At 33.7% G+C, this 17,625-nt stretch overlaps 1 protein-coding gene across 1 annotated transcript; it reads left to right on the top strand.

Moving 5' to 3' along the window:
* Positions 1 to 7,221: 7,221 nt before the first annotated feature.
* Positions 7,222 to 14,753, top strand: LOC138708197 (chorion class B protein B.L1-like). Its single transcript, XM_069838490.1, has 3 exons — positions 7,222 to 7,354; positions 9,915 to 9,939; positions 13,764 to 14,753. Exons 1-3 carry the CDS (start codon positions 7,319 to 7,321, stop codon positions 14,501 to 14,503), a joined length of 801 nt encoding a protein of 266 aa, XP_069694591.1. The 5' UTR covers positions 7,222 to 7,318; the 3' UTR covers positions 14,504 to 14,753.
* Positions 14,754 to 17,625: the final 2,872 nt, after the last annotated feature.

Genomic DNA, 17,625 nt, shown 5'->3' with positions numbered 1-17,625 from the left:
TAAAAATGAAACCGAATCAACAAAGCCTTCTTGACTAGTAACCGTCCACAGAGTTCAGTGAAGATTCCATAGTTGGCACAACTGATAAAAAGAAAACAGCTAATCATAACACACTACTGCCATCTAGCGTAAGTTAATATTTGTAATGTTGAGATGGTACAATAATACATTTGAAGACAGTATATATATATATATATATATATATAGGCTATGTTTCACTGTGTTTTTTATATCTTACATTGATTTTACTTTTATTATTTTTGTGAAGTTTGGTATGAAGTTAGATTAGTTGTAATGGTGATAATTAATGATAGCGGTAGAAATAATAATAACTGTTGTTTTACTATTTTATTATTAGTAGTATTATTTTTGTTTTCTTTGAAGATTCAAACTGTGCATAGTTACAGCACGAATGGCCGTACGGGCTCGAGCGAAGGATCTTGTGTACATGAGTTTACATAATTTATTATGCATCAATAAATGCACTTATCTATATATCTAGTTTAAAATTGTACGTGTGAGAAACCCTGAATTTATACACTTGCTCATTTTGATGTAATACAATAACTATCTTATTAATAACTCGTGTATAATTTTTAATCCAAACTTATGCAGAGTTGGGACAGAAAACGTTATTAATAAACCATGCATATGCAATGGATCTGTAAACAGTGTGTAATTATGTTTGGGAATTGCTTTGCTGTAAGTTCATCATCATCATCTACATTACGGTATGGACCATAAGATCCGTTCCACTCCAATCAAATCAAAACTGGTCCCGCCATCTTTTTGTGTGTCTTCTTGGGTTTCTTCTCCCATGGGGGTCGTGACTGTATATTGTTCTGGTAATTGACGTTTCTGGCATGCGCTGTATATGCTCCCTCCAATTGTTTTGATGTCTTCTTATTATATCTATAATATTGTGCATTTTTAATTCGGATCTAATGTCTTCACTTCTCTTTTTATCAAGTAGTGTATAGCCAGCCACAAACCTCAAAAATTTCATTTCAACAGCCTCAATTCTTCTCTCGTCTTTCTTCCTTAAAACCTAGTTCTCACATCCATATAGTAAAGCTGGTAAAGCCATCACTTTGTAAAACTTTAGTAATGTTTCTTTCCGAACTTTCCTACCTAAAGTTCGACGTATTGTTCCACAAAAATAATTAAAAGCATTTAGCTTATCATCTATTTCTCGGCTCTTGTTATAAGTGACGTTGCAGCCTAGATATTTGAACGTGTTCACTTGTTCTATGGTTTTATTGTTTAGTACAATTTTTGTTCTGATTGGATAAGCTCCTAAGAATGCCATTACTTTTGTTTTATCTGTGGAGATAATCATATTATATTTACTGGCAACTTCATTCAATTTAATAATTGCTATTTGCAGATCATTTTCGTTACGGCTGACAATTACTTGATCGTCTGCAAATAAAAGTGCTGTAAAATTTACATTGTCAATATTAAAATGTTTAATCTTCTCAAACCAAAGTCTTTTTATTTCATCTATATATATATATTGAAAAGAGTGGGTGAGAGAGGGCACCCTTGTCGAACTCCTTGGTTTATTTCGGTCATTTTTTGTGCTATCTTGTATTTTAATCTGTATGACATTTCTGTATAAACTTTGTATCGTTTTGATAAGGTGTGGAGGTACTCCTCTATTAAATAGTATGCCCCATAATAATTCTCGGTCTACTCTGTCGAAAGCCTTCTCGTAGTCTATAATTGCTGTAAGTTATACACACGAAACCCCCTGTTCAAATGTTGTATACAGAGAAAAAAAACCGCCCCTCTGACAGCTGACCGTATCGATTGCCATTTTAATCATTTTATGATGGTTGTCTTGTAACCACAGAACAATAAATCTAAGAGTACAGAATAATTATAATTATATTGCTGTAGCTGTAGTCTTTGATCAAAATGTAGCGTAGTAATTGATCAGACTCAGTTACGCTATCGATACTTATCGCGGTACACTGGCGGATGCAATGAAGAATGTAAGTTATGTTATTTGTAATTGGTTATTTTACGACGCTTTATCAGCTGCTGTAGTTATCTATCGTCTGAATGAGATGAAGGTGATAGTCCCGCGAAATGAGTCCAGGGATCAGCGCCGAAAGTTACCCAGTATTTTCTCTTAATAGGTTGAGGGAAAACCCCTGAAGAAACTCAACCAAGTAATTTGTCCTAACCAGGATTTGAACTCGGATTTCACGGTCAGGCATGTTAGCCGTTACTCCACAGCGGTGGGTTGTTACTCTGTTATCTTTTGTAATAAAATAATGACTATATGAAGGGTTCAGAACCATAGTGGGCCAAGCGCCATTTACTAAAAACGTGGAAAACAAGGGTTAAAATGAAGTTATTACCATAATTCAATGGAAACATATAGCAAGCAATATAAAGTATACACATTAAAACTAAATGATATGTCAATCTTCATTAAACTATGGTATTCACTTAACTTTAACCCTTGCTTTCTCCGTTTTTAATAAATGGCGCTTGGCCCACTATGGCTCTGAACCCTTCATATCTTCTTTGTATAATCGAGTTTATGAATTTGTTCTTATTTTTAATTCCTAGTGGAGCTACATCTATTCTTTTAGTATGTCAATTAGATAAAGTTTAGAAGTGTTTATAACAAAAAAACATATTATGTAGATAAACATTCCTAAGTGTAACACAATTATTTCGTTTAGCACTCATTACTGCAAACATATTTCAGATTATGTCTTCTGACTCAGACTTGGACATTCATATACTGCCTAAATATACAGTAGGTTGAGGAATGGCGGATTGGGGTTTTAATCGTTATAGCTTCGCAAACTAGACAAGAAAACAGGAAATAGACGTACTTATACCTAAGAAAGGCGCGTCGAATGTTACTAATATATGACTTTAAATGGCTGTCAGGAAAGAGATAATGTGAGTAAGTGACATATTTCTCCCGAATATCTGTAGTCAGTTATCGCTGCATTCGTGATAAGAAATTATAATAACCAATAGTAATGTAAAGGACTTACTTTAGTTTAAGTCCCTGAAACTAAAGAATTTGTTCCTTCTTAAAGAATGTAATATGTTGTAATTTTACAGACTTCTTTTAATTCCAGAATATGTGGATGATATTTTTCTCTACAATTATTACAGGAGTTCAAGAATTCCTAAAAGTATATTTTATTTAAAAAAAAAAACATTAAATGCTCATTATTATATTCATGTAATCACACTTTTCTATACTTCTTACTCAGATATCTCAGAAATTGAAAAACATAATATAATCTATTTAGTTCTTCCTATTCATTATTAGCAAATACCAATGTTGCTCATAACTTTTGCCTGGGAGTCCAACGTTAAAGGAGATCCATATAAACACACATAGCTAATAATAATAATAATAATAATAATAATAATAATAATAATAATAATAATAATAATGATAATAATAATAATAAGTTTATTGCTAGAAAAATATAACACACATTAAAACGTTTGAATAAAGCAGGGATACTGCAAGGTTATACATAATGTCAGAAAAAGATTGAAAGAACTATTACATAAAACTTCAAACAAACAACGAAATTGAGGAAAGATAATATAATAGTGAAGAAACAGGAAATAATGTACAAAATATTGATTCCCTAGATTTTGATGAGTTAGAAGAGGTATTAAGAAGTGTTAAAAATACAAAAGCTCCTGGATTAGATAATATTAACATGGAATTTATAAAATATAGCGGACTAATGTTTAAGTTTCGAATATTGTATACGTAGATGACATACTAATACTATACAAAGGAAACAAAAGATAGATCCAAAATCTGTATCAAAACATAAACAAAATACACCCAGAGCTACACTATATATTAGAAATTGAAAACAACAAATCCATAAAGTTTCTAGACATCACAGTAACAAAAGTCGCCAACAAACACATTCAAAATCCACAACAACAACAACACATACACAACACATCCAACCACCCAACACAACACAAACAAGCTGCATTCCGAACAATGGTACACAGACTACTCAACATACCAATGAACCAACAGGATTACAACGAAGAGCTAAACACAATCAAATACATAGCACAAGAAAACGGATACAACCCCGACATAATAAGGAAGACAAAACATAATCACAAAAAGCATAAGAATACAACACACAAACACAAGAACACAAAAATTACATCACACTAACATACCAAAACAAAAACACACACAAGATTGCAACCTCATTCAAAGAAATTAAATTACAACATCGCAAACAGAACAAATATTACTCTACAAAAGCATCTCAACACACAAACAACACAAACAAACAAATACAACCACACAGGCGTATACAAACTCAAATGTAACACCTGCAACAACTTCTACATAGGACAGACAGGCAGATCATTTCATACATGTTACAAAAAACACATCACAACGATAACAAAACTACAAAACGCTTCCACTTATGCAGAACACATCACAAATGCTAACCACACCTACAGAGACATCAACACAGATATGGAAATTCTACATATTCAACCAAAAAGCTAGACACTAAACACACTAGAACAATACGAAATATACATACACACAAAAACACATCCAAATGAAATTCTCAACACACAAGTCAACTTCATAACACACACATTCTTTGACTCCACATTACACTACACAACACACCCCCACAGGAAACACAAGCAAAAGACACCAAGGCCAGCAATAACCAGTTCTGAAGATGGCCGATAACAGGCTGAAACATGTTAACTAGGTAATGTAAAATTTAACAAGAGAAAGACACATAATACGTTTTCCGAAGTGGATTTACTACTTGCGTATATTTTACTTACCAAAAATTCTGCAGTGCTTGGGAAAAGTAGCACAAGTCAGTTTTCACAAACATTTTTTATTAATTTATTAACAACTTACGGAACATCTGCTCGCTTGGAAAAAGAGACGTAAGTATTTCTCCCATTACAATAATTCATACAGAAAAAAATCAAATCGACATAAACCAGTGTGAAGATAGTTTTTTTCCTTCCCCTGTAAAATTATCATTTTTGACTTGTGCCACTTATCCCGAGCACTTACTTACTTACTTACTTACTCGCTTTTAAGGAACCCCGGAGGTTCATTGCCGCCCCCACATAAGCCCGCCATTAGTCCCTATCCTCACCAAGATTAATCCAGTCTCTATCATCATATCCCACCTCCCTCAAATCCATTTTAATATTTTCTTCCCATCTACGTCTCGGCCTCCCTAAGGTTTTTTCCCCTCCGGCCTCCCAACTAACACTCTATATGCATTTCTGGATTCGCTCATACGTGCCACATGCCCTGCCCATCTCAAACGTCTGGATTTAATGTTCCTAATTATGTCATGCGAAGAATACAATGCGTGCAGTTCTACGTTCTGTAACTTCCTCCATTCTCCTGTAACTTTATCCCTCTTAGCCCCAAATATTTTCCTAAGCACCTTATTCTCAAACACCCTTAACCTATGTTCCCGAGCACTACAGAATTAATACTGAGGACATTTCTCTGTATTACTAAATAAATAAAATCACTTGTCAATGTCGTAATTCGTATGTTCTTCCCAAGATTGTAAGAGGGGTAGATCGATGCAGGGAAGTTTACTGTAATGTTTATATAGGCCTATGGTTTCTTCAGATAAGCCGTCTAAAATGTGTATGTACAGATGGAGAAGGGGTGATCGTTGCATAACACCTCATAAATAGATATGTAATTAATATAAAAACGTGGTGACAATCAAATAGGGAGAATGAACCAAATTGTTATACAAATTTAAAACCTTAGGTGAAAGATCATGAGGAAGAAAACTTTTAAGGTTTTCTGAAGACAGAACGTTCTTCCAAGGTGAATTCCTAGAGTTGATGGTGATGATAGTAATTCTGTTGCTAATGATGATAATTATGACTATGTATTGTATTGTATTGCATTTATTAACATTCCATGGTATTCATACTTTGCTTACAGCTAGAATATGGAACAAGTCGAAAAACTTAATACTTTTATAAAGTCTTAATTTATAGTCACAGTCTAGATGAAATATATACAGACGAGATTTACAAAATGGTCTACTAGTACAACACAAAGTTTTAGTATCAATTTCATGAAGTGTTATTGAATGTCATGAATTCACCTACAGAATAGAAGGCGTGAAAATTAGGTACTTCTTTAATTTGGCCCTAAATAATCTTATGTTTTGAGTTTCATTTTTTTTATCGATAGAGAGGCTATTAAAAATTTTTACTGCCATATAACGCACTCCTCTTCGATAGCACAATAGACTTGCCGATGGAGTATGAAAGTCATTTTTTCACGTGTATTTATGCTATGAACTGTAGAATTAGTTACAAAGTTTTCACGATTACATACCAGGAAGATTATTAATGAAAAGGTATACTTAAAAGCCATGGGCATTATTTAGTTTTCTTAAAATAGTCCTATACGATTCCATAGATTTGGCACCTACTAGTGTTCTAATTACTCTTCGTTTGTAATAGAAATATACTGTTACTATCTGTGGAACTTCCCCAGAATATTATTCCAAAACTCATTACCGAGTGGAAATATGCAAAGTATATTGTTTTAAAGTATTGATATTTACTATCTTTTGCATAGATCTAATAGCAAAACAAGCTGAATTTAGTTTGGGGGTAATTTCTTTAATATGAGTTTTCTAATTCAACACATTATCGATTTTTAAGCCAAGAAATTTGGTTGTTGTTGTTAATTATTGCGCTAGAAATTTGCGACGTTGAATTTGGACAGGATTTAAATTGAATTATGTTAGTTTTGTTACAATTTAATACCAATTTATTGACTGAGAACCAGTCACATATTTCGAAGAGAATTTCCTCTGTTGAAGATTGGAATGTGTTGGAGTTATTGGCTGTAAATTTCTGTCATCTGCAAATAATATGGGATGACCTACATCTTTTAATAGGGGGGCAAGATCATTTATAAACACTTGATGATGTGATGCAGCACAATAAATATCTATAAAAATTAACTAAATATTTAAGCAAGGCTATTGCTTCTGGTGGAAAGGCAATTTAAGGTAAATGACTTAAAATTAACTAGTTGCCATGCAACGTGAGCTTTAAATAGAAGTCGTGTGACGCATCGTAATATAGAGAAGCTATTACTTTTACGTTATCCATACGAGCTTATCCTTAAGAAGCAGATATGTGTACTTTCTTCTGTTTCTGAATTGGATTACACACGTTCACCTGCAAGTATATAAGCCACTGCGACCGACGCTCGTGTCAGTGGTAGCAAAAGTCCTCAGCTGTCTCCATCATGAACGGTCAACTCGCTTGCGCCCTTCTTGTTGCGGTAAGTCATCATTTGTACCAGTAGAGAACAATATACTGCTTAATTTTCTGAAGATCTTTCGTTGTTCTCCTTGGCTTGTTATATTCTCTGGAGTCACTTCCATTTCTCCTACCATAACTTCAACATTTGTCTTTCATTTAATTCTATCACAGACATATAATCGAAACATTCTAGTAAATTAAGTATCTATATTAAAAGCTTGTTTCATTAACTATTTAACTCGTCAGTTAATCAGTTAGTTATAGAGTTCTCGCAACAAACATTGTTTTTGACATGTTTTCATTTTGATAATCCATTTTGAATCTTGCGTACACTACTTTTAACACTTGAATATAAGTAATTGATTAACTAGAGGACTTACTCGTGTTAATTATGTAAGTCTGTGAGGCTTAGAGCTGTTTCGGTGCTTCATCACACCATCCTCAGAGCCTACTAGATCTCGGCGTCATCTCGAACTTCTCTGCCTCTTGTTATGTGGGAACAATACGAAATATACAGACACACTAAAACACACCCCGATCAAATTCTCAACACACACATCAATTTCAGCACACACACACTATTTGACTCCACTTTTCAACAATCAAACGCACCCACACAACAGGCAGAGAAGCTCGAGATGACGCCGAGATGTAGTAGGCTCTGACGATGGTGTGATGAAGCACCGAAACAGCTGTAAGCCGCACAAACTTACATAATTAACACGAATAAGTCCGCTAGTTAATCAATTACTTATTTTTATTTTCGTATACAAATAACAAACAATTAATTTTTATCCATAAGAACTGCGTTAAAATTTTTTAACACTGTACATTAAAAGTATAAAAATTACTTTATGAATACCGGTACGTAATTTTTCAATTTCTCATTATTAGAATTATAAAAAAAGAGTTTTTTTTACCCAGGTTAGGAATTATTTGCCCAAACATTTAATTATCAAAAACTTTCAGCAATAAAATGAAATTTGATGTTTCCACTCTCCCTTTATTTGTTTCTAACTTGATAAAGTATTCGTCTACATATTTGTTCAGTTTTAGGTTTGTAATATAGGCCTAAGAGACAAATAATTGAAGTAGGATATTTGTTGGTGGAAAGATTTTACCCATGCTTGATATTTCAAGCATTTTCAAGTTTGAATTCTGTAATTAACCAGTGTCAGATGTGGAAATTGTGGATTTAATTCATGTAAAAACATTCCGTTACTAAAATTATGTATGCTGGAGCATTTTGCTCAAAAAGGATACAGAATCACTAAATGAAAAACGATGTGCATTTTTTAAAGTAACGTAAAACATTTTGGTGATAAAATTTAATTGAACATATTGTAAACCTTTAAAATTGAAGGTAATTGTTCAGTGACTGTAAGTAATATAATTATTACATAATTATTTTTTAAACTAGAAGTAATATATTTAAATTTAATAGGGGGGTTATTTTTTCCCAACCTTGGTAATCAACGTCACAAATATATCTTGATAATGCTAGGGTTAATACTTACTTACTGGCTTTTAAGGAACCCGGAGGTTCATTGCCGCCCTCACATAAGCCCGCCATTGGTCCCTATCCTGAGTAAGATTAATCCATTCTCTATCATCATATCCCACCTCTCTCAAATCCATTTTAATATTATCTTCCCGTCTACGTCTCGGCCTCCCTAAAGGTCTTTTTCCCTCCGGCCTCCCAACTAACACTCTATATGCATTTCTGGATTCGCCCATACGTGCTACAGGCCCTGCTCATCTCAAACGTCTGGATTTAATGTTTCTAATTATGTCAGGTGAAGAATACAATGCGTGCAGTTCTGTGTTGTGGTACTTTCTCCATTCTCCTGTAACTTCATCCCTCTTAGCCCCAAATATTTTCCTAAGCACCTTATTCTCAAACACCCTTAACCAATTTTTCTCTCTCAGAGTGAGGGTCGAAGTTTCACAACCATAAAGAACAACCGGTATGAACCTTAAGTAATGTGATTAATTTCAGGGAGTTATTCTTTGGCATATATGAAACATAAAAGGTTAAATAATACAATTATTTTCGTTTTTGCCTGATTTTCGTGAGAAAAGTTGTTTTATGTGCAATATTTTATAACGTGTTATGGAATATCATTGTTTCAATTCCAAATCTGCTCAGTCACTTTAAGGGAGTAGTGTCTATGATAATAAATTAATTAAAAATGCAGAATTTTGATCCGAGAAAATGTGACTTTTCGTTCTGCAAAGAAATTTCACATTGTTACATTTGTTCGGATATATCTCTGCACATTTAATGGCTTTCCCAAAACACTCTATGAAATGTTTCATATAGAAATTCTTATCCCGAAAAGGAAGCAAAATCGAGCAAAATTCTATTAAACTATTTGTCTGAAATATCTCAAAGAATAACGCCCTGAAATTAATGACGTTACTTATGATTCACTCTGCAGACTATGTAATGTCCCAACTCTATTGTATTCCCGTAAAAGAAGTGCAAACATTAGACAGTAAATTAAAAGTAAAACTTATAAGTTAATTATTCATAATTTCACCCTAGGAATAATACTCTTATTTTTTATTTCTTCCAGGTACTATCTCAAGCTAGTGCCAGTGGTGAGTAATTGACCATAAAATGGTATACTGGAAATTTTAAAAATAATATACTTATGATCATTTATATAGGCCGATGCATATATGATTTGGTGGAGAAGTCTTGATCCATTTTAAAGAAAATGAAACATTATTTCATATCTGCCATATACGTTAATATTCTTGGTTTTAATATAATTCTATAAAGCTAATTGCACTCCGAAATATTACTTCCTGTCCAAAGTTGCTATCAAAACGTTTTGGTATATTTCATGTAGTCCACACTCGTGGAGTAACGGTGGCCCGGGTTCAAATCCCGGTCGGGGCAAGTTACCTGGTTGAGGATTTTTCCGGGGTTTTCCCTCAACCCAATACGAGAAAATGCTGGGTAACTTTCGGTGCTGGACCCCGGACTTATTTCACCGGCATTATCATCTTCATTTCATTCAGACGCTAAATAATCTAGATATTGATACAGCGTCGTAAAATAACCCAATAAAATAGAATAAAAATTAAAAAAAAAATATTTCTGTAATGACCTCAAATATCTTGTAGATTCGGTGTTTCTTTTCAAGACCTTAAATTATTTTAAGCCGCAAGTAAAATGTATGTGATAGGAAATAAGGAAAATGATGAACTCATAGCCATTTCAATTTTAACGGTTTGATTTTGGTACTCTCCCACAAATATGATACGGTGCCTTGCCCTACTCTGATTGTGCATCTCTGTTAAACAAAGAAAATAATAATAAAAAAATTTGAAAATAAAACGAGGCTTTTGCATTACTTTGGATATATCTAGTCAAATTAGAAGATTATGGAAGTAATTCTTTTACACATCTCTAAGTTGGTCTTTTTATAAGAGTTTCATATTTCCTCCATTCTATTAGAAAATTTCCTTATTCACCACGTGCAGATATCTAGACATAAATTATGTTTGTTTAAAAAAAATATATTCGTTCCTTGTTTCTATCCCTGTTAACGACTAAATATCAGCGAAATTAACGTAACTCTTTTACAGTCTTACTAATAAACCGTGTATAGTTTTTATACTAGACTTATGCAGAGTTGAGACAGAAAACGTTACTAATAAACCGTGAATAAGCTATGGACGTATAAACAGGCTGTAACTATACAATGGGAATTGCTTCGCAGTAGTTATATACACGAAACCCCTTGTTTAAGCGTTGTATATAGGGAAAAACTGGCCGCCCCTCTAACAGCTGTTCGTATCGGCTGTCATTTTATGATGATGTTTACCTTGTAACCACAGAAGAACAAACCAAAGATCATAGAATTATTAGAATAATATTGCTGTAGCTTGTACTCTTTGACCAAAATGTAGTGTGGTAGTCGATTAGAGCCAGTTGTACTATCGATATTTAACACGCCACACTAGAGCGCTCTACCGGATGCAGTAGAGAACCTCAGATATTCTATTACCTTTCGTAACGAAGTAATGACGAAACTATGACGTAGCTGTGTAACAGTTGTACTGTTATACACGACGTATGTAGTGATTATTAGTAAGGAATTTACACACGGCTTATAAACGAGCTACTCATTGTATAAGTATAAGACAGTTAAACGTCTGTATATAGAGTTTGTATTAGTAAGACCGTTAATGTATATCTCAGCCTTTGTGACAAGACTAATGTGTTGCATTAAATTATTATATTATCAAGTAAATCTGTTAACTCGTTGTATTTAATTGTGAAAGCAATGAAACTTCAAAAAGTTGGTAGTGTTTCTGGTTGAAAATCTAGAACACTCGAATGCGATTCACAACAGATTTGTCAATGTCGAATACGGTGTTATTTTTAAATATCTGGTTTTATGATTATTGTATATTTTAAAGATAATCTGTCAACTTTAATATGGAGAAGTCCACCCGTTGTGGAGTAACGGTTACCATGTCTGAACGTTAAAGGGGCGGGCCCGAATTCAAAACCTTGTTAGGACAAGTTACCAGGTTGAGTTTATCCCGGAGTTTTCCTTCAACCAATTAAGAGCAAATTCTGAGTTACTTTCGGCGCTGGACCCCGGATTTCTTTCGCTGGCATTATCACCTTTATCTCACTCAGACGCTAAGATTATCGCAATTGATAATTTGTCGTAAAATATACCTTTTCAAAAATGATTATCCTTTGGTGACTTTGCCTGTCTCGTAAAGAGGGACCTCTGCTAATTTCGAATACCGTGGCTTCTATAACAGTGTGTAACTAATTGGTTAGAGGAATCTTAATTTTGGAAATTAATTACGATGATTAATATTAATTTTCATGTGAGGAATCATTTAAATACTTTGTAATTATTTTTACGTGAAGAGATTAAATTAAAATAGGATGAGGATAAATGTCCTCTCAGTGCATGTACACTGGAAATATAAGACATGGTCATGACTCAAATTACGATTGACTTACCCACGACTAATAACTTGTGTTGGGTAGGCCCGTGGTCCAGGTAACATAGAGATGCTGGCTCCTCTATAATATTCCAACAATTCTCTATCATTTCATTATAATTAATTATTAGTATAATATAGACACGCCGCCTATGATAATCAATCAATCAATCGTTTATGAATGTCATGATCAACAGCAATAGACATAAAATATAAAAACAGATGAATAGAACAATACAAATGAAATACAATACTGGTAAATAATAATAATAATAATAATAATAATATAAATAATAATAATAATAATTTATTTTTTTATTTTATTATTAATATTTGTGTGCTGAACAACAGCCAGAGGCCAATTATAGTTCAGCACAATACACAAACAGAAGATACAAAGGTGCAAAGACAAATAAATAATATCTTAAATAAACAAAAACATACATAAATAAAATAGATAACAAGAACAGTAAATACTAATAATCAAAGCGAAACTATACCTTAAAAGGATCTAAATTGTGCCCATGCAAATTGGCATATTTTATGCATCTACAGACCGGAGAAAGTGATTTTGAATTTCTGTTATAAATTTTTTTTTTTGAAATCTTAAACCTCTCGTAGGAATACGAAGGCTGATATTGTTTATGATAGATTCACAATCAATATCACCCTTGATAACTTTGCAATAAACTTAATAATCAAGATTTTGACGTCTAGAATAAAATATTTACAGGTAATCTCATAGTTAAAGTCAGAGGAATTGGGTATTAAATCGAAGAGCACATAAGGAAATAATTTTTCTTTGAATATTTTCCAATTTAATCGAATCAGTTGAAATTGTAATAATAGTAATAGTAATAACAATAACCAATACTAATAATAATCGTAATAATGAAGAGCAATGCAGCCTATAAATTTAGAATATATTTACAGCGGAGTCAAGAAATTCGCTAATACTATAGAATGGATGGTTGATTAACCAGTTATACAAAACAGATTTAAATTGTATATAACTTGCATCATGTGCCTTATGTGGTAACTTGTTAAACATTGTTATAGCAATAGAACTGAACCATTTTTTGGACTTACTTAATCTAACGACTAAATATCAATAATAGTATCTTGTATTATAGTGATGAACTTCCGTTTTAGGGCGATAAGTATTAAGAATTAAGGTTTCTCTTAATTTTCATTAGACATTGGAATATAAATTTATGACAGTTAAAATTCTAGGTGCACTCTAGATAGTCCCTGACGAACTAGGCGCTCTACGCTTCTAAGCATTAGCGACATCTATGAGTCACACGTATAGATACGGAGCGAATAACGAAAAATTAAGGATACTGCCACTGAACAAAATAGTGACTTGCATTTGGATGCAAATATCTCCTAAATATTAAGCTTAATATTTTCAAATTGTATTATAGATACCTATATTTTTTCAGGATTTGGACCATTCCTCGGTGGATATGGACTTGGAGGATATGGACTTGGTTTAGGACTTAAAGGATATGGATGGGGACATGGACTAGGCCATGGACTTGGATATGGAGGATTTGGACTAGGATACGGAGGACTTGGACTAGGGTATGGAGGACTTGGACTAGGATATGGAGGATTTGGACTAGGGTACGGAGGACTTGGACTGGGGTATGGAGGACTTGGACTAGGATATGGAGGATTTGGACTAGGATATAAAGGCTTTGGCCTGGGATATGGAGGTTATGGACTTGGTCTAGGACTTAAAGGCTACGGGCTTGGTTATGGACTTGGTCTCGGATATGGAGGATATGGACTCGGTTATGGACTTGGTCTAGGACTTAAAGGTTATGGACTTGGTCTTGGATATGGACTCGGTTATGGACTGGGTCATGGTTATGGACTTGGTCTAGGCTATGGAGGTTACGGACTAGGACTTGGTTATGGGGGTTACGGACTTGGACTAGGTTACGGAGGATATGGACTCGGCTACGGAGGTTTTGGACACGGATACCCTGGAGTCGGAGTGACTAAGGTGAAATCAGTTTCTGTCGGATACCCAGCTATTGGATACGGCTACGGCGGATACGGTCTCGGGTACGGCGGATATGGACTCGGCTACGGCGGATATGGACTGGGCTTCGGCGGATACGGGCTTGGATATGGCCTAGGTCATGGACTTGGACTTGGATATGGATGGAAGTAAATTTCTAAGAAATTGTAAACTTTTTCCATATTGCTACTACTGAGGACGCAAGAATACAAAATATATTTACACATGTATTCCTATTTACTTACATAATACTCATGTTACAGTCAAAGTTGTACTTCGCTTATTTATATTTTCTATTATCTTACTTTATCTGTACAATGTTATAATGAACTTCTTTGTTTCTGTATATGGTAATACCTAGCAGCCAGGATGTGAAATGAAATAAAATTACGTGTGTAAAATATTATATATTTTTTTGTTGTGCACGAACGAATACATTCCTTCTCACTTCATAAAACTCTGCGGTATAATACGCCTTCTGATTAGAGGTTGAGATATGAAACAACGGTTAAATTCAATGACTGCATTTATTTCAACACGGAGTTACAAATTCGACTTATTTTCTCAGTAGATGTCTGCAATATGAAACGTATGATGCAAGACACATACTAACTATATTGAGATGTTTTTTCATAGATAAAATCTAGAGTAGACGTTGCAGTTGAACGTAGCTAAATTTGAAATGTTGGCTGAGGTATTCATCGAGATCATTGTTGCTGGTGGTGTCCACGTTGAAATCGTCAGTCACATACGAGTATATTGGATAAACTAATTATTGTTAGCCCTACCAAGAATGTTTATAATTATTATTTCCCGGCTGTAGATGCAGTGTTGCCATATTTAGCGACATGTCTCTAAATCTAGGGAATTTTGAACAAGTTTCCGCGACAAATTTGGTAAAATATGATTAGCGACTTTTCTACCGATTTTTTCGAGCTGCAGTTGATGTAACTTGGTTATTTCTCGCACTCTGAATCGACCCGTTACAGTTGAGGACCGTTTTTGCAAAACTTGCTAACTGAAAAAACTAAATTTTACAGGAGAGACAAAACATTATAGTAAGCAAATTTTGCTGTATGTCTAACTTATAGCAGAAAGCAAGTTTTGAAAAAAACTATCACACTTTGACATACTATAATGCAGAGAAATAACCCAATTTTACTAAAACGCTTTGAACATCATGTAGAGGCTTGCCTTATGTTAACGAATCCTTCAAAATCTCAATTTTGCAAATTTTTCAGTTAGCAAGTTTTGCAAAAACTGTCCTCAGTTGTGTTTTGAAATTTTGTGCCGATGTTCGTTGTAGTGAAGCAAATTTTTAGCAATGAGACTGTAGTTTTGTAGTTTTTTCTGGTTTCAATATATATTTAAAAATCGTTAGTGCAAGTGTACTAAAACATTTCATCATGGGAAAGCCTACATACTAACAACACTACTTTAAAGAGTAGTGGCAGGAATATAGATGCCTACGTGCCGTAGATTCAGATAATACAAAAGCATATCGCAAATTTTGCAATGAAGGTCCTTTCACTTTCACATTCAAACGCAGGAGTGGAAAAACTCTTTAGCCAGCTTAAGGGGACACTCAGCTATATTTTGGAACTTTTTTCCTATTTGACCAATCATTTTAAAATTTGGAGAAAAAGTTTAATATAGGCTACACATGGAAAGTAACATGCAAAATCTCAGCTCATTAGATCCAATACTTAAAAAAAAAAATAATAATTCAATTTTTAATCAATCATTAATTGAAATATCACTTTTAATTATCATTTTTTATTTTTTGGCTTTGTGCATTTGACTGTGACTTCTCAATGAATAGGGGAAGAATTCTGCATATTGATTTAGTTCTGTCACGTAATTAGTATAGAAATTTAATTTTTCATTTCTATGACACTTTTTCTCCAATTTTTAAGTTGAGTGTCCCATTAACATTGTAAAATATAAATTAAGTAATAAGATGAACATGAAAACAGTGACATCTATTTTACACATAAGAAATTCCCTGAAATTCTTAGGTGAAAATTGGCAAACTTACAGTTTGCGAAAAAGTGTAGTGTCAATGATTGTATCAGGTGCAGTGTATTCACAATCAGCTGTTCCCACACTTTCCACCTCAACATCACAGCCGTTAACAACACGAAAGGAGATGACGACGAAAAAATGATATTTTTGTCTGCATAGGTACGTTTTTCTAATTTTTATGTACTGATATTTGTTATTAATTTTTAGCAACATTTCTGGGGATTTTTAAATAAATTGTGGAGATATTTACCTACTTTTTGTTGAAAAGTTTGCGAGATTGTAGGGAGATACTGGCAATAGTGTGTAGACGCCAACTTGTGTGTGCAAGGGAATGGAATGGGGACTACGACCCAGCACTACGACAAATGAAGATCTATTGCCCTAATCCTGAAACTTGGCGCATTCCCAGACCCACTCTGTTCGCTACGTAGCCTGGTTACAAGCAGGCGCACACACTCTTCCCTAGGCCAGCTCCTTCCGTCCGTCGCCAACCGGCGTTCGGGGAATAATGCTTTGGAATGATGACGAATGAGAAATATTGTCGGAATGATGTAGATGCCTAATATATGGGGAAGTGAGATAATCCCGCGATAAACCCCAACTGCGATTTTGTCTGTCACAAGTGTCTATGGATTTCATAAAAACAAACAATCTGAACATTTTTGGAGAAAAATTCCTTCCTGTTCCTACGTATTTCACTCCTATTTAGGTGCTTAACACAGAATTTTATTGCAATATATGTACAATCAAGAGCACCTATAACACCAGGTAACTGTGATAGTTGTTCAAATTGATACACCTTTTAACCTTCGTATCCCTATGAGGAGTGTGATGACATCCCAGTTTTAGTTATTGAACAATAATATCATACGTGATTTATTAATTATTTAAATTTAAATATACAGAATACAGAATATAATTACAACTATATAAATAGAAATAAAATAATACAATCAATATAAAAAAGGAGATACAGTAATATTAACAAAATTTGAGGACCGAATGAACAGCGCTTGTGTTCGGTCGCAGTTCAGATATATAATTAATAGGCTTATAAGATAATATACAAAGTAAAATAAAATAGGAAAGAAAATTAAAACTACAGCTACAGTGAAATCTATACTAATAATAAATCTGTAGCCAAACTTTTTCTCGTAATTTTCGATTTTCCAAAAATAATTGGTCCTAACATATATAATTAACCACCCTGAAACCGAAAGTCGCTTTTTTGAAAGTTTTGTTTGTATGTC

This window comes from Periplaneta americana, chromosome 1 (genome assembly GCF_040183065.1).
Source record: "Periplaneta americana isolate PAMFEO1 chromosome 1, P.americana_PAMFEO1_priV1, whole genome shotgun sequence".
NCBI lineage: Eukaryota > Metazoa > Arthropoda > Insecta > Blattodea > Blattidae > Periplaneta > Periplaneta americana.
This window is presented reverse-complemented; position numbering and strand designations above follow the sequence as displayed.